At 48.4% G+C, this 18,774-nt stretch overlaps 1 protein-coding gene across 1 annotated transcript in view; it reads left to right on the forward strand.

Moving 5' to 3' along the window:
• The window catches only part of MRPL45 (mitochondrial ribosomal protein L45), an 86,970-nt gene that overhangs the window by 12,468 nt on the left and 55,728 nt on the right, over positions 1-18,774 (forward strand). Inside the window, exon 2 of the mRNA XM_086949204.1 lies at positions 10,680-10,881. Coding sequence (XP_086805330.1) covers positions 10,680-10,881 — 202 coding nt within the window. The remainder of the gene's footprint in view (positions 1-10,679; positions 10,882-18,774) is intronic.

An 18,774-nucleotide genomic window follows, 5' to 3' on the forward strand; every position in this document is an offset into this window, starting at 1 on the left:
GGGCTTCGTGTAGTCGGGGGTTCCTAGGACCGGGGCTGAACAAAGGGCATCTCGTAGCTCTATGAAGGAGGATTGGCATTCAGGGGTCCAAGGGAGTGGGAAGGGGACATCCTTAGCCAGCAGAGAAAGCAGCGGTTTCACAATGAGGCTGAAGTTTGGCAACCACTGCCGACAGGAGGAGGTGAGGCCTAGTAGGGAGCGGACCTGTTTCTGAGTCTTAGGGACAGGGGTTTCAAGAATGGTTTGGAGCCGGTCGGGAGTAAGTTTCCTTCCGTCTTTGGACAAAAGGTGACCTAAGTAAGTGACCTGGGGTTGGCAGAATTGCAACTTCTTCTTGGAGACCTTGTGGCCATTTTCCGCAAGGAAGTGCTGGAGTTGAATGGTGGCGGTGACTGCTAGTGGAGTGGTGTCGGCCGCCAAAAGGATGTCATCGACGTATTGTATCAACACCACTCCATCGGGTAACTGGACCTCATCCAGTTGTCTCTTGAGGGCCTGACTGTAGATGCTGGGGCTTTCTGTGTAGCCTTCGGGTGCTCGACAGAATCTATATGAGCGGGCTTTTAGGGTGAAGCCGAAGAGATATCGGCTGTCTGGGTGGATGGGTATAGAGAAAAATGCGTTTTTGAGGTCAATGACAGTGAAGGTGGGGGAAGTAGAAAGAATCAAAGTCAGGATAGTGGTGATGTCTGAGACCACGGGGTACTGGGGTACAACTACTTTGTTGATCTCTCGAAGGTCGATGATGAAGCGGTATGCTTTCTCATCTCCCTCTCCTTGTTTCTTGATGATGGGCAAGATAGGGCTGTTGCAAACGTTGCTAACCACTTCCTCTACCACTCCTGCGTCTATCAGTGACTGAATAATCTTTACCAATGCCTTCTCGCCCTCGGGCGATATCCGATATTGTGGAAGTTTTGGGAGTATTGCGTCCGGTCGAACAGTGATGTGCACTGGGTCAATCATCATGCGTCCTACGTCCGAATCTGTCTTGGCCCACAGATACGGAGGCAGAGTGTCAAGTAGGGACGAGTCAGTGTCAGTGATAGTAAACATGCGTCGGGAAGGGCAATGTCTGAGCAGAATGGGGTTGTCGTACAGGAAAACTCGAACTCCGTCTTGGGAACATCTAGTAGTCGCTCGGAAATGTTTCAGCAAGTCAAGTCCCATAATGGCGTCAGGAGTATTGGCGGAAAACAAAAACGTCGTGTCAATTGTGTTGTTCTCTAAGTCAAAGGGGATCGGAGTGGACAAAGGGTTAGTGGAGGGCGTTCCATCAAAACCTATCGATGTTACAAGTGAGCCAGAGAAGGGTGCCCTTGGAGTCGTTTAGATAACGCACTACGTGTCGCACCAGTGTCTACCAGAAATGGAGACTTTGTACCCAGGACCTTAGCGGTGACATAAGGACCTTGCTGGTCAACATAGAGCTCGACTGGATCCCTCCCTTGCCCTTGGCAGACCTATGTGAAGTCGTGGGCATCGTCGCAGTCAGACTGCTGGTACTGGTTCTGTCGGGGTCGGTCAAATGTATTTGGTCTGTTTGATTTATCGTTAGTCGTGTCATTTGCGGACCCCCGTTGCTGTCCTCTATTTCTCGGTCCACCCACTACGTCCTTGGGGTCCCTATTTCTGTTCATCTCCAACAGAACCGGGCACTGGGATTTCCAATGGCCGAATCCTTTGCAGAAGGCACACTGGTCCTCGCTAATGTCTCTACGTCCAATGTGGGGTGTTGAGGTGCGGTCTTTAGGAGGTGCGTTCCTAGGGACATTTGTCTGGTAGTTTCCTTTGTATTGCTCTCGTCCTATAGTCACCCCTTGCAACTGCGCAATCATTACCCTCTCTTTTAAGTCTTTCTTCTTTTTCTCTGTTGCTCTATCGTTTTCATTTTTCTGGTGCTCGTAATATTGGTCCATCTGAAGGATAGCCGCAGGTTTGGAGGCCGCCCAACTACTCTCACTGGCCTGCAGTTTCTGAGAGACCTCCGGCGACAAACCCTTAACATAATTCTGGACAAACAGATGGTGTCCGGTTGCAGTGGTCATGTCCTGGCCGCTGTAATCGGAGAACACCGTTTCAAACCGGGAGAAGTAGTCCGATACATCTTCCTGGGGTTTCTGACGACAAGCCGTTACTATCGACCAGCCCACTTTCTTTTCTGGGATCAGGGTTTTCAATTTCTGTACAATTTTGTCTGGGAGGTCTAAAATGGATTTCAAAGGCTTCTGTCCAGGTTCTCGTTGCCTATCTATGCCATCGAGTTGTGACCAGGTATGTCCGAACAGCTCAAGGTGGTCGACTTTCCGGATTTGCTTCCACACATCAGCTGGCAGACATAGCCCGAAAAACAAGTCGATGTCTGCCAGGGTCATAATCGTTGAACCTAGGGCTGTACCTAATTCAGTGTAGAAAGCAGTGGGGTTTTTACGTAAATCGGGCAGAGATTTCCGGAACGTCAGAATATCTTGCCGATCCCATGGCTGGTAGACCCAGTTGTACACTACCCTCCCTCTTGCATCTTGGTGGTTGACGTCATCGTGTGTTCCTAGGCCTCGTGGAGGAACCCAGTAGGGGGCAGCCTCTCTTATAGGCATCATGGTGCTAGCTCGCTCAGTTCGTGGTTCGGTTGCTACGGGTGTCGTGGGTTTAGCTTCCGATTCCTGTTCAGTGAGGTGGCGGAAAACCTCAAGCGTACGCGTAAGGAGGTCTGTCACGTCACACTCGCCCTCATCCCCGATATCGACCTTTCTATACAGAGTCGTTAGGCTCTCGGGACCTTTGTCTCGATATCGGTCCTCATACGCATTCAGGGCATGATAACACAGTCGTACGGCAAAATGCCATCTGTGGCTCCCTGCATATGAGTTGAACATATCCGTGATGTGCTCCTCACTTTCCTTTCTTTCTACCAGTGTCCTCACTATCTTGTCAATCCCTGCTCGCTCACCCTTGCTTAATCTGTTCGTTCTTGTGGAATCTGCCTTTCGGGTCTCTGGGTCATCTAACACTGTCGCTTGTGCTGTATCTAGTACAAGGGGTTCGGCCGGCGTGGAGGCCATGGGGACCGAAGCTCTGGTACTACTCTCGTCTGTGCTTGGGGGTAGCGAGTGCTGTGCTAAGGGTTGGGAAGGGGCATATGGAGGGGGCATGTAGATGATCGGGGGACCTAACAAAAGATCATCGTTGGCTCGCTGTTTCGAGGGCAATTCAGGATAGAGCGTAGAGGGTGTTCTAACCGGACACTGGCTTGATGTCTCTACCTCTAGTTTCTGTTTGGCTTCTTCTCTTTCCTTAATCTCTTCTTCTAATTTTTTAGCAGCTAGGTGGGCTGCCTTTCGCAGCTCTTTTCCCTACCTACTTTCATTTCTCTTTTTACGCTGTTCGGTTTCTTTGCGCCACATGCCGAGACTATCAAGCATAGTGGGCGTTGTCTTGTGTTTCCCAAGGGCTGTTTCTAGCGCGCTTATTTTATCTTCGTTGAAGGATCCTATCAGTGGCCACTGACTTTTCTGGTTCTTCTTCGTATATTTATGCCACAGCTTGCTATAAGCTATAGCGATCAATCCATGCTTCATGAACATGTCCTTATTAGGGGTGCCCTCCAGTGGAGCTGGATGGTTCATCTCTAATAAGCGGTCCGGGCTAAACAGGCTACCAATAAGTGGGGAGAAGATAGGCATGACGGATTACAACGGGGACAAAAGTCTGCACTACCTATCTTATCACTGCGTGCAAAGACTAGACAGAATATTTCTATTCTTCATTGTTTGCAGGCGGTGAATACCTCAAAAGAACCAATATCGAACAGTCAATGTTCGGTCAATCAAACAATCAATGGGGAGAAAAAGTAGGCACGACGGGTTACAACGGGGACAAAAGTCTGCGTTACCTACCCTTTCACTACCTGCAAAGAGAGAACCTGTTCTTCCCTGTTTGCAGACAGAGAATCTCCAGAAAACAATCCGCGAACAACAGTTCGGGCCAAACAATCAATCAGTGGGGGAGGAAGATAGGCACGACGGATTACAACGGGGACAAAAGTCTGCGTTACCTATCCTTCACTGCTTGCAAAGAGAGAGCCTGTTGTTTCTCCGTTTGCAGACAGTGAATCTCCAAAAGAACCAACAATTCAATACTAGTATTATCCAAGTCAAACAATCATTTCGCAATTTGTTGCGTTACACGACCTTACCCGGACCGCATGGACAGTTTCTTGTCTTCCGAATCCAGCGCCCGATCGTCCTCTATTCTTCGTGATCTTCGTGGCACTCCTGATGGTTCCCAGTCAGGACCGTAGATCACTCGAGAGAGGTCTGTTCGGAACCAGTGAAGTTCGGATGATCGGCTGCCAGACGAGGGTCTATCGGGCAGGTGCACTCCCGATCGTTGCAGTCGTTCACTCTGTCGTCAGGACCTCTCCCACTGGATCCACTAGTCACTGATGGGCCCCACGTTTGGGACGCCAATTGTGGAAAAAGGTAAGGGCGACGACCTTTTTCAAAGTTGCCCGGCGCTAACCGCCTCTATTACCACTCAAGTTACCAAACAAAGAGGCAGGCGCTGGAGACTGGAAGGCAGGAAACAGAAGTTTTATTCCGACGGAGCAGAACACATCAAATCAGACAACAGGGTATCTTCTCGAGGTGCTCTAACCGGATGTCTCAGGCCTGGCCTCTTATACACAGGTTTATGATCTTTATTACAGTTTATTGCATGTGGTACATTCTTGCAAATGCTTTGAAGTATGAAAGGACATCCTCGGAATCCCCGCTTCAGGTCCGTTCCCACACACATTTACAGTTGAAGTCCCCACCCTGGTCACACCAGGTGACGATTGTTTGCGCAGCTGGGCATTCCGCCGATTCACGGAATGTATGTGGTTGATCGGATCTCATGGGGTGGGGGCTTTGATCAACTCGGGGATCCTTTGATGGGAGAAGCTTCCTACTGTATGGGGGGGGGGCAATAAACAGCATCCGCAGGGCCAGGTGGCGGCCTGGGAACGAGCAAGACAATTGGGCATAGAGGAAAGGGGGGTTTATCAAAGGACCCAGGATCATGAAAGGAATGGAGGGAGGTGTTGAGCTGGGAACAGGATGGGGTTCCGAGGCAGAGTTGCGCTGAAGAGGGGTTTATGGCCCAAGGCATGTGAGAGTGGGGGCTGACAGTGCGCGGGGGATACCTGCGAGTTCGAGAGAGAGAGAGGCGCGCTGGCTATGGGCGATGGGCAGAGAGGCCATGGTATTTTAAAATGGCTGCCGCTTACGCGCATGAATGGGCTCAAAAGGGAAACAAGATGGCGCCGATAATGTTGACACTGCAGTCTAGGTTTTAACACGGAGGGCTGGGGGAAGCAACAAGGGTGAGCAGGTAAGCAGCACAGAGGGTGAAGGTGGGGATAGTGAACATGGAGAGAGGAACGTGGTTACATGGGGGCAGCAAACAGACAAGAGAGAGCGCAAAGTGGGGCTGGGGTGCATAAGAACACGGATTCACAACAACTTGGTGGTATAAGCGCACAAGCAGGGCATCACATGAAAGGGTGTGAGAAGCACAGGGGCAGCGAAAGGCCAACACGAGCAAGTGAAGCGGGTGGGAAGAGTACACAATTAATCAATCAGTGGGTGGGTACACCAAACACAACACGACCGCGGCCCCTCGGTAATGCTCTTTCCTAGATGCACTTATTGGGGACCAGTTGAGTGGGAACAGAAGTGAGTGGCCAGGCCGTGGGAGGGACTCAGTCTCAGTGCACTGCCGGCTGCTGCACACCTTTATTAACTTTCAGATTGATTAGGGTTTACTTAGGCCCTGTCTCACCTGGTGCAGCTGAAGGCTCACAATGTCGTGCGGCCGCCGGCCGGGTCACTCACTCAGTAGTAGTGAGTGCAGTAGTCAACGGCCGTTGAACGAACCTGCAGGATGGAGACCATCGCTGGACCAATGCTTGCGCACAACCCCAACCCCCAAGGATGCAAATCAAGCCCTGCCTAACAGTGTCCCGCCCACTGGGCCGGCGTAGACACTGCATCAACATTCGAACCACGCCTGCAAGCCGTCTCAGCCGAGCAAGCAGTCAGTGAGATCAGAAAGAAAGTAAAGAATCTGATCGGAGAACTTGAAGAAGAAGTGAGTGACAATACTGCAGACAGGGTCTCCGGAATCGGACGACGGGGACGAGAAGTAGAACACGAACACTTGAGTTTATTTTGCCTGCCAAGTCCCGTAGCGATAGCGCAGCAACTAAGCAAGTAAATTACGAGTAGTATGAATTAACTACATGCACTAGCGTGTGAACTTAAAATCGTCACATTTTTGGGCTACAATCGTAACAAGCATTACGGGCAGAGCTCACTCTCCTGCGGGATACAGAGCAGGGGCTGAAATCACTCTCCACCGGGCGCCATCTTCAAAGAAATGCCGAAAACAAACGTATTAAAAATAAATAAATAAACCACCGCCGGAATGACGTGCTAAAAGGGGCTGGATGAGAAAAAATTGCCGGAAGGCCCACGAGTCGCCTCGCAGAATGACGGACGGCTCTCTCTTCCAATGGCTAGCCTCCATTTATGGAGCTAGCCAATGGAAGACTGAGGCGGGACAAAGCCCACATACTTGTAAACAAAAGATTTCGCCTGGCGAAACCTAAAAACAAGCATCACCCCCCCACCTCCGCCGAGGGGTTGGGGGGGCGATAACGCAAATGCCACACTCTTCACCACTCATACAAACGTTGAGCGCTTAAACCAGACCACTACCATAGCCTACCCGTAATACGAGAATGAGGCGCTAGTTGTCCTTTGTTAAGCACTGCATGTACGTACCCTTACTACAGTCCCTTAATTCATCATGAGGCATTAAAATCATGAGGCATTTAAAACAAGCACAGCAATGCACAAACAGGGGAACTAGAGTAATACAATTTTCGTATAGATCATGATGTGTGTGTACTTATTATTCCAGTTTGTTTACTCTGAGCACTAAGGTACATAATGCTGTGAACCACTGAATGTTTACGCATCATATACTGCAAGAATAAGACTGCCTCTTGCATAGTGTTGTTTTTTGGTCTTTTTTACTCTCCAGGTACAGGTACAAATCACCTATAACAGATCATAGGCTATTTAGCACACACAAGAAGAAGGGTAAATTAATTACTTACCTAACGACACTACAAAGAAGTAAGTGTGCAACCACACAGTCCTGAAGAAAGCCCAACGACCCGACAGGGCACAAGAAGGCTCAAACATGTCAACCAATTGCACTTTTTAATAGGTGCAATGGAACCGTGACCCTTCTTTTTATGCACCACCTCACCCTTTTTAACCTTACCCCATCATTGACCCAATAAAAGTTATTCTGATAGATGGAGTAATTTTAGACACCCTTTACTCTCTCAATCACTACTGTGAACACCAGTTGGTCTCTCTCCGGCCGGAGGATAGCATAACAAAAGACCCGTTGATGCTTTTCACGTCATAATGCTTACGGAAAATCAAGATATACTGCATTTTTATTGTTGTATGGTGTATTTTATGAATTTTTTTTAAGCCTCGAGAAATTATAAAAATATTTCTAGACCTGCAGGTCTAGTAACTTGAATAATCTCCTCGAAGGAAGAGGTGTAGCTATCTTTGTAGCGCTGGGACCGCGATTCGATCACTGGTCTCAGCTCAGCATCATGTGACTCTGGGCAATAGTTCACTTAGGAAATTTTTGTTTTGCGATTCTCAAATTGCGATTTTTAAGGAATCGCAATTCGAGAATCGCAAAATGAAATGTAGGTAGGATTAGCAATTTTTTTTCCGAATCCCAATTATTCCTTATTTGTGAATCGCAAATTTAGATTCGCAAATAAGGAATACCTTCTCATTCATTCCTATGGGCTAGAAGGCCCATAGGAATGAATGGGAAGACATTCTAAATTTGCGATTCTTAATTAGAGAATCGCAAATTGAGAATGCAATTTCAGGGTTGCAAGGGTGTCAATAGGAAACCCTGTTGCACCCCTCAAATTAGCATGTGGCCCACATACATACCCTACGGGCATGTATGTATGTGACCCACATGGCACTTTGAAAAATGCCAAAAAGTGAATTTTTCAAAGAAATCACAATTTACCACCAACTTGAAGTTGGTGGTATTTTGCGATTCCTAAAGCCACAATTCACACAACTTGGGGGCTTTCTACATTCCATTTAAGGAATCGCAATTTGCAATTCCTTAAATGCAATTGCAAAATAAGGAATCGGAAATTTTGCGATTCCTTATTTTGCATGTCTTTTTGTGTGCTAAATAGCACACTGCCCAAATTGCAATCGCAATTGGGCTACCTACATATGCCCCTTAATCTCCCCGACGACCATCAGCACCTTGAAACCATTGAGGGGTGATGTGTTTGCGCTTTACAAAAATACAAATAAAACAATAATGCACTTGATCTGTAATCTGGTTTCAAAATGTGATCCTAGCAAATATTTCTTAATCCAAAGTGCATTAGGACAACAGGTTCAATATCTAATATTTATTCGGCTCCTTAGGTCTCACTGGATCTTGTCTTCTTAAAGTCGGTGTAAAATATAATTTGTAGGCACAGGTGTCTATAATTTGATGAAATATTGCATTAAGCCAGGTATGTGGCTCTGGACTACCTCCGAGAAATGTGTTTGACTCCATGGGCGCAAGTTCAGTGAACCTTTAGTCTTTTCGAGGTTAATAATATGAACACCATTCTGGTGAGTAACAATAAACATCCTTTTTCCAAGGCATATCTTCTATTCCGTATGCACTCTTATTTACTTACTGTTCATTACATGATGCATTAGTGCTAGGGTGGTGTGGTATATGAACGTTTAATTGATTTGACCGTCTCTGGCCCAGTTCTATTGCCCTTTCTGATGGAAGACGGATAAGACTGATTCTCCCCTGCGTAGGCAGCCTGTCAGTAGTGATCTTCACTTGTCAACGACTATACCGAGCTTTAATAATTTTTCTGCGACAGGCAACTGAAATCCACCATTTCTATCAGACATTCTCAAACAAATGTATCACATGACTGACCCTGTCCCTAATGCTGACCTGTGATCAGCTGTTGCTCAGTCCTGTTAGTGGTTTTGGACTAATGATAAGCATTTCACCAAATCTACTCACCTTTACGAAATGACCCTGAGGGGTGACTTCAAATGCTGTGAATGGGACGGACTGCTCCCAATCCGTACCAATATTTCAGACGTGGGTTAGGACAAAGCAGTCTTATAAGTGATAAAATAGAAAGTATTTTATAGCAAGACAAGTATTGCCTCAGTAAAAGCAACGATTAATAAAATGAGACCTGAGCAGCAGCTCTGTGCATGGCATTTCCATGCCTAGATCTATGGAGTATATTGATTCTGTCTCAGCACGTCAAAAATAAACATACAGTGAAGGGTTGAAAGTTAATTTGCAGAAAATGGTTCTAAACGTTCTAAAAAGTACTAAGCCGACAGAATGTCTACAAAAGTAAAGGAACACTGTAATTGGCAAATCAATTTGTTCACCACTTGGGTAAAGAGTTCAAAACACTCAAACTTAATACATCCTTGTCACCAGTGAGACTTGTAGACCAAATATTGTGAGGCCTGTTAACCTTGCAGAATGTGCTCTGAAGCTACCAGTTAGGGACAGGTTAAGTTACAGTGCAGCTTTCTCTTGCCCTCAATAATTAACAGAGCAACTGGGTTTCGCCTTTTGGATCTATTGAATTTGGCAATGATGATTGAGGGCTGCAGATGTTTGCAGGGAAACACACATGGGAGAGAGCAACATGGAGCATGGAGGTGCAGGAAGCACATGAGAGAGAGAGCATCACCGAGCGCAGAGATGGGGGAGTTTGTAAGGGGAAAGTCACGAGGAGGAGAGCAACACAGCACTGTGGGAGGAGATTTGTAGTGGAGAGAAGCACACAACAGATGTTTAGATTCTGTTTTCTGATTAAATACGTTGAAGAGGAATTTTATGTAAATAGTGTTTTTATTCTCACATAATAAGCAGCACATGAGGCAACAATGGAGTACAGGAAGGAGAATGCAACAGAACGCTGGGGTATTTTGCAAGTGGGGAAAGCATACAGGGTGAGTAGTTTTCATGGTAGAAGCACATGGCGAAGAGAACACCATGGAGCCTGGGGTAGAATTGTAGGAGGAAAGCACATGAGGGAAAGAGAAACACGGAGAGCAGTGGTATTGTGCTGGGTGCGATGAACACGAGGGCCAGAGCTGGGAAACACAAGCACTCTCATGGAGTGCTTAACCAAAAAGATAAAGATGTTTCCTAAAAGTGGAAGGCTATAATTCAGCCAAGCAAAAGGATGGTAAAGAATCAAATAAAGAAGCAAACAAATAAGAGTAACAATAAACTAAACAATGGTAAGTGACAGGTGGGCTGTAAGCCCACTGCAAATTCTTCAGAAGCCCTCAATAGGTCTTTCGCAACCAGACAGCTTGGTAGAAGGGGTCTAAAAACAAGTTATGCCGCTCATTGCAATATGAATCAGTAGAAAACAGGCTGGATGGATGGGACCAGGAAACCTGGAATGCTGTTCAACTTCTCTAGAGACAGCATACCTGAAAATAGTATATTAGACCTAATCATTCCAATGTGAGGATTTTATTTCAGCTTTTCTCTTTTCTTCTTCATAGGGCGGAGAAACATTGCTCAGTTCTTCCAAACTGGTGCAGCCATTTTTTGTGGTCCAAGTGCGAACAAAGAAGAGATATTTTATCCCTCCAGCGGTGGGAGTTAAGAACAAAACTATGGACGAACTTCAATCCAAAGCGCGACAAGCTGGCATGGTGATACCACAAGAGATAATAGAGCGTCCAATCAACGTGTCTTGCACAGGTTAGAAAACACTCGATTTTCCCCTCCTCCTTCTTATACTCCCCCCAAACACCTACCTAATTCCCCCAACCCTGTGTGTTGTTCTTTCTCCCTCTGCCAAGCACCCCTGCGCACCTTGTTGCTCTCTAATGTGCTTGCCCTGCAAACCCCTGCTCTGTGTTGCTCTTGTGCTGGGCCCTGCAAACCCTCATCGCTCTCTCACTCTCCCCACCCTCCATGTTTTCCTTCCTGTTGTTTCCTTCTCTCTCACCCTGCCAAACATCCCGTGTGTTACATGGGGCGCGCTAGTGGGCAGGTTGTACGGCGCATTTCCCTACCTATAAAAACCATCAGACATTTAAAGCCGTGCTACGCTGAGGCTTGCCTGAATCGTTTCTCAGAGTGTGAACTTTCCTGTGGGTGCTGTACTCCTCCGGATGGTGCTGTTTTCATGTCTCGCTGAGCCAGCGCGCATGCCCTGCTAGCAAGACATTTAGTAAGAGGTAAAACAAGCATTTACAATGCAATGGTCTCGGCATTCTTAAAGGTAGAGCTATTGGCATTGCTCATGACATTATTTTTATTTGTTTTTTTTTTAACATAAATAAATGGCATTGTCATTTACAATAAACAAAATGGAATCCACTCTGGTAGTCGTAGTGATCCCTACAATGGTGGGGAGCACACAGTGTTGTTTTAAATACCCCTCACACACCAACAGGCCCCTTGGTGTCATGCTTCATCATTGGGGTCTTCGCACCCCTCTACGGGATGCGGCGTGCTGCGACTCACGACTACGTAGGAGCACGAGGATATGCACAACTATCCTCACCTTACTCACATGAAATGTAGATGTGAAAGTGAACGCTACGAAAAATTTAAATAGGTGAAATGTACCTAATAGTGTTTCTAGAAACAAAGTCTGTTGCGCCCAATTGGCGTTTATATAACAGAACTTATGGACAAAGGCTAGCTGGCCTCATGAGCCTGTGCGTGGTATTGGGGGTTCTTTCTTCCTGCTCAGTACGGCAACAGATTCTGCAAGACCTGATGGGCTACCTTCCCCTCAACGCGGTTCCACGCACAGGCTCATGAGACCAGCTAGCCTTTGTCCATAAGTTCTGTTCTATAAACGCCAATTGGGCGCAACAGACTTTGTTTCTAGAAACACTATTAGGTACATTTATTATTATTATTATTATTATTATGTTTCTTATATAGCGCCAGAATCGACCCCCGAAGGGGTATCTCCGCGCTTGCCTTGGGAACCCGTCCTGGCTTTTCCCTGTGAGATAGCCCCTACAGGGCATCCCCAAGGTGAAAGCGAGGCATCCCGCCGCGGGGGGCCGTTGTGGAGATTAAGCAAGCTTAATGCCCAGAGTTGCAGAGTGTGAACCCATGATTAGGTCAGGCACCGAAGTGAGAATTATCGAGTCCGTGGACATTTGAGCTCAAGACCCTTCTCCACACTTTCACCTATTTAAATTTTTTGTAAAGTTCACTTTCATATCTACATTTCATGTGAGTAAGGTGAGGATAGTTGTGCATATCCTCGTCCTGAAGAAGGAGTTCTTACACTCCTAAACACGTCGACGCACTTTCTGCGGTTGATGTACCCTAATATGCAGTAAATAACCTCACCCTGCACCCTTTTAACGATACCAGCCGAGGGCTTAATACGTTTTTTAAAAATTATTTTTTCACCTACGAGCCAGGTATCTTTTACCCACCACATTTCACCACCTCACCACTCACACTTATTTACCTCACACACACCAACACATAGTTCACTTTCAGTGCTCCTACGTAATCGTGAGTCTCAGCACGCCGCATCCCGTAGAGGGGTGCGAAGACCCCAATGATGAAGCATGACACCAAGGGGCCTGTTGGTGTGTGAGGGGTATTTAAAACAACACTGTGTGCTCCCCACCATTGTAGGGATCACTACCACTACCAGAGTGGATTCCATTTTGTTTATTTAATTGCCTGGGGAGACCGAATCCGCTTTCCCTCTCCCTCCCTCCTCTTGTTATACTATTGTCATTTACAATGCCAATAGCAGGGCAGGAGAGCAAGCACAACGAACGAGAGGGCAGGACAGCAAGCACAAGCAATGATGGGGGCAGGACAGCAAGCACAAGCAACGCGAGGGGGGGCAGGACAGCAAGCGTAAGCAACGCGAGGGGGGGCAGGACAGCAAGCACAAGCAACGAGGGGGGGCAGGACAGCAAGCACAAGCAACGAGGGGGGTAGGAGAGCAAGCACGAGCAACGAGGGGGCAGGACAGCAAGCACAAGCAAGGAGGGGGCGAGACAGCAACGAGGTGGCAGGACGGGGGGGGCAGGAGAGCAAGCACGAGCAACGAGGGGGCAGGACAGCAAGCACAAGCAACGAGGGGGGGGCAGGACAGCAAGCACGAGCAACGAGGGGGGGGCAGGACAGCAAGCACGAGCAACGGAGGGGCAGGGGAGCAAGCACAAGTAATGAGGGGGAGGACAGCAAGCACGAGCAACGAGGGGGGGCAGGACAGCAAGCCAAGCAATGAGGGGGGGCAGGACAGCAAGACCAAGCAACTATGGGGGGCAGGAGAGCAAGCACGAGCAACGAGGGGGCAGGACAGCAAGCACGAGCAACGAGGGGGCAGGACAGCATGCACAAGCAACGAGGGGGTCAGGACAGCAAGCACGAGCAACGAGGGAGGGGCAGGACAGCAAGCACAAGCAACAAGGGAGGGGCAGGACCGCAAGCACAGTCAACGAGGGGGCAGGACAGCAAGCACAAGCAACGAGGGGGGCAGGACAGCAAGCACAAGCAATGAGGGGGGCAGGAGAGCTAGCACGAGCAATGAGGGGGCAAGACAGCAAACACAAGCAACGAGGGGGAAGGACAGCAGGCACAAGCAACGAGGGGGCAGGACAGCAAGCACAAGCACGAGCAACGATGGGGGGCAGGACAGCAAGCACGAGCAACGAGGGGGGCAGGACAGCAAGCACGAGCAATGAGGGGGAGCAGGACAGAAAGCACTCACTGGAGGACTCGGCAGCTTCTCGACTTCTTGCGGCGGTCGGGCAGAAATGGCTTCCGAAAAGCGCCGACATTTTTCGCATTCGGGGCGTGGTTTTTGCTGTTGAGTGACGGATGACGTCACGGCGAGAAAACTGTAAAAAACACGTCCCCGAATCCGAAAAAGACAGGGCTTGAACGGAGTGATGCCCCTCTCCTCCAATGGCTGGCCTCCGTTTAGGAAGCCAGCCAATGGAGAAGAGGGGCGGGTTCAAGCCCCCATACTAAAAAAGATTATATCTCGGAGCGAGACTGCGCAAGCGCAGCCTTCGGTCCGAGACCTAAAAAGTGCTACCCGATGCTGGCATGGCCAGCCTAAAGCTTGAGTGCATATGCTCGGGCGCGCGCTTTGCTTGCCTCTCTCCGACACACACCAACATCACACACACAACCACACACACAGCCGCACACTCAACCACACACACACAACCACACATACAACCACACACACAACCTCACATACAACCACACACACACACAACCACAACCACACACACACAACCACACACACACAACCACAATAACCATAATACTAAACTGCATTTGTGCCTGTGGCGGGGTAGGAAAAAGGGACCGGAGACTGGATCGTTGTATATACGGCTTTATTTTTATAAACAACTTCTTTTTCGTAACAGACAGTCTTTCCCTTGAAAATCTAGCTGGGTCCATTGTTGCAGCTAATCTCGGGGACCTTCTCCTGCTGTTCGCTTCCTTCGTGGGACGCCCTTGGGTCGGCTTGGTTTGAGCCTCTCACCATACGACATGCAGAAGAGAAAAGGATGTAGGTGGCCGTCAGGCAATAGTTTTCTTTATACAATGACCAAGGGTAAACCAGGGAGTGAGGGACCACCGCTGTTTGTGTATATACAGAATACTATATACAAAAGGGAACAATGGTGAACGACAGTGCAGGAGGTGAAGTATGGAAAACATGGGGGGGAAAGAAGAAACCAGCGGAAGTGTGGCGACGTATAAACAGCCCTTTTTACAAGGACTCTCACTTCCCGAAGTCTCCCCGCCTCCCCACCCAGCTTGACACTCGCTGCCGTACCTGGCTTATCCACACTCCTCCAGAAGTGCATCTGGGTGATTCGTGGGGAAGGTGGCCTCCTGGCTTCCCTGCGTCGTTGGTTCTTCATTCGTCTTCTCCTGATACTCGTTCCGCTCTTCTCCTCACTCGATTCTCAAACTTCACTCGCTCGACTTCCAGCGGTACAAAAGGGGGTGGTGATGGACGGAGCATCTGAATCAATCAAATTCTCACACCCAGTCAAAAGATCTGGGTTTAATTTATCACCGAACTGGGGTGTCTGAACTGGGGTGGCAGAGTGGGCTAAAGAACGGTGATGTATTAAACCCAGATCTTTTGACTGGGTGTGAGTGTTTGATTGATTCATATGCTCCGTCCATCACCACCCCCTTTTGTACCGCTTTTGGCCGCCATAAGTGTGGCAGGGTATGCTCAGACGTGAATCCCTTGCTCACTTTGCCACTGGATTCAAGCAAGCCGGGGTGAAGACGGCTGGAATGCCAGAAACCGGTCCTCGGAAGCTTGTTTCTGGTCCAGGGAAGACATGGCTTGGCAGTTCGGGCTGGACCGTTCCCATGAGGCACAGGGTCAGACTGATTTGCATATAGCCATGTCTGAACTGGGGTGGCAGAGTGGGCTAAAGAACGGTGATGGATTAAACCCAGATCTTTTGACTGGGTGTGAGTGTTTGATTGATTCAGATGCTCCGTCCATCACCACCCCCTTTTGTACCACTCGCTCAGCTTCCTCCTCAGTGACTTCACACGCCGGGTCTTGGCTTCCCCCTTTTTTACGAATCTAGTTGTATCTGCTTCCTCCATGGGCGGGGCTTCGAACGTTGAATAGGCACAATTAAAGGTGCCGTCCGCATCCACATCGCTTTGATTATTCCAAAGTTGTTCCGTGTCCGTTGTCCACTCGCTTTGCGGTAAGTGGAGAGAGGGGAGAGTTGCAGAATCAGGACCCAACATTTTGTTGTTAAGGGGGTATTTTCTAGGGACGGGGTCCCCTTTCCACAGTGCCCCAATTAGTTTTAAACAATTATTCTAAACGGTTTGTTTCACAGAGGTTGTGTCTTAGGAAAAGGGCAGTGGCACTCGCATCACACTATACACAGATAATACTTCAGTTTGTCCACAGCCCATCGTATGGCCAAACATTCTCTTTCGATAGTAGGGTACCGAGTTTCGCGAGGGTGCATTTTCCTACTTGTGAAGAGAATAGGGTGTTCTAGTTCATCTGGCCTATTTGAGACAATACGGCCCCTATGCCAGTATTGGAGGACTAGTGGTAATGGCCTGTTTTAGGTTTTCAAATGCTTGTCTGGCAGACTCATTGGGCTGTTTGAGCTCTGTATTGCGTATGTTCTTTTTTAGGAGATCAGTGAGGGGACTAGCTATTTCAGCAAAGTTAGGAAGGAATCTTATATAGTATTCTATTAACCCCAAAAAGGCTTTTAATTCCTTTTTGGAGGACGGGAAAGGGGTATTTACTATTGCCTTGACCTTTTCCTTTTGTGGCGCAATGACTCCTTCTCCCAACATGTATCCAAGGTATTTCACTTTGGAGAAGGCTGCCCTGGACATTTTGGCATTTATATGCAGACCGGCTGCGTTCAGGGCTGTTAGATTGGCTTGAATATGTTGCAAATGTTCGGTCCATGATGCGCTAAAAATTACGATGTCATCCAGATATACCGAGCAAAACGTCTTATAAAGCTCTAGTATGTCATTCATCAGTCTCTGGAAGGTTGCCGCTGCGCCATGGAGCCCGAATGGTAGTACATTAAATTCAAAAAGTCCCTCGTCGGTGGAAACTGCGGTTTTACACTTGTCTTCTTCCCTGAGGGGCACTTGCCAGTAACCCTTCGTTAGGTCCAGCGTTATGATGAAATGAGCTTCTCCGATCTTCTCTATCAGTTCATCAACCCTAGGTATTGGGTATGTGTCACATGAGGATATTGCATTAAGGGAGCGGAAGTCCATGCAGAACCTTGTGGAGTCGTCTGGTTTCGGTATCATGACAACCGGCGACGACCAACTACTTCCAGAAGGCCGTATCACTCCCAACCTTAACATTTCCTTTACTTCTCTCCTGATGTCCTGCCTTCTGGTCGCAGGTATTCTGTATGGTCTTATCTTGACATGTTTACATTCCTCCGTTTCAATTCGATGCTCAATGAGATGAGTACGTCCCGGTGTGTCGGAGAACATTGGAGCAAAAGGCTGGAGGGCTAATTGTAGCTCTTCTTTCATTTCCTGTGGTAATGTCTCATTCACTGGTAACTGTCCTGGTGTTGTTGTCTACTTAAGACGGGCAATCCGAACTGGGAGGATTTTGGAATCGGGCCCAACCATTTTTTTTTTTCAGAACAACATTTTATTGTTTTTCTTGTTGTTGAAGGATTACAATTATTAGGGGAATTTGTAAAGCGCCTGGTTTACGCCTACAGGCGTGTCCCCGCGCTATGAAAAGTGGGGTGAGCAGTCCAAGCAGCCAGCACAACCGTCTACCGTCTGAATAAGTGAGTCTTAAGTTTTCTTATAAACATGGATTCTGAGGACTCTAAGCGTAACTCTGACGGAAGGTCATTCCACTGCTTCGCTGCCAGATATCTGAAAAACCTTCCCCCTCCCATACACGCTTTCTTAATTTTTGGAATTTTCAGGAGACCTGTGCAGGAGGAGTGCAGAGTCCTTGTGGGCTCATACCTGGTGACCAGACTCTTTAACGGGGCAGGGGCTTTGCCACCCAGAATGCGGTGACCGAGGGCACCGCTCTCCATGAGCCAGAGGAGCAGTGTGCAGATAACTAACCATCACATACAAGCAATTCAATCAACATTTTGATATAAATGACCTTCCCCGAACTCCTTGCCCCCCAACTCCCTCCCCTTTGTCCCTCCGCCCGGAACCCACCCCCATCCCCGCACAGTGTCTACGTGGTCCAAAAGTAAAAGCATAGTGAAAACACAGTCAGTGTGTGTACCGTTTCACCCAGGGTCAACAAGCAATTGTCCTGCATCAGCATCCCGTTGCGCTGGTGGTTCCAGCCACAGTCCTCTATAGTCCGCCCATCTCTTCCATATTTTAAAGTGTTTGCGGGGGGAACCCCTGGCCTCAAAAACCGGGCGCTCCAGCCCCATATAAAAATCCAAGCCTCTCTTCCACACCTCCACCAAGGGAGCCCCGGGGTCCTTCCAGGCCCGAGCTATATCTCTTTTTGCCGCCGTAAGGCCCAGGAGCAGCAGATGACGTTTATAGATATTCCCTCCCACCTGTTCCATAACATGAAGGAGGCCCAGCTTCGGCGAGCGGGGAAGGTCCCAGCCCAACACCTCAGACAGGCAATCCCATACACCGGTCCAGAACCTCATCAATTTATCACACGCCCACACCGTGTGAATGAAGGTGCCCACCGCACGGCCACACCGCAGGCAATCAGGGGAGGCAATCAGACCAGCTCTCCACAATTGGTCCCTAGTATAGTAGGCTCTATGTAAGTACTTGAATTGAATAAAGCGCAGGCGCACTGCAACAACCGGCCCTTTCAGGGCCTCCAGGGCTTCTCTCCAGTCCTCCTCCTCCAAGTCACCTATGTCTCCCTCCCACACGGACCGTAACCTGTCTAGGGGAGAGGAACAGTGCGTAACTAGTGTCTGATATATATTAGATATTTTCTTATTTTCTAATTCCCCCATGAACACCTTAGCTTCCAGGGGGCTAAATTCGGGCAAGGATTCCAGTCCGACCAAGGCGGGGGATAAGGCGTGTCGGAACTGTAGGTATTTGAAGAACTGAGTTCGGGGCATATCCTATTCC

This window comes from Lissotriton vulgaris, unplaced genomic scaffold (genome assembly GCF_964263255.1).
Source record: "Lissotriton vulgaris unplaced genomic scaffold, aLisVul1.2 SCAFFOLD_749, whole genome shotgun sequence".
NCBI classification, from domain to species: Eukaryota; Metazoa; Chordata; class Amphibia; order Caudata; family Salamandridae; genus Lissotriton; species Lissotriton vulgaris.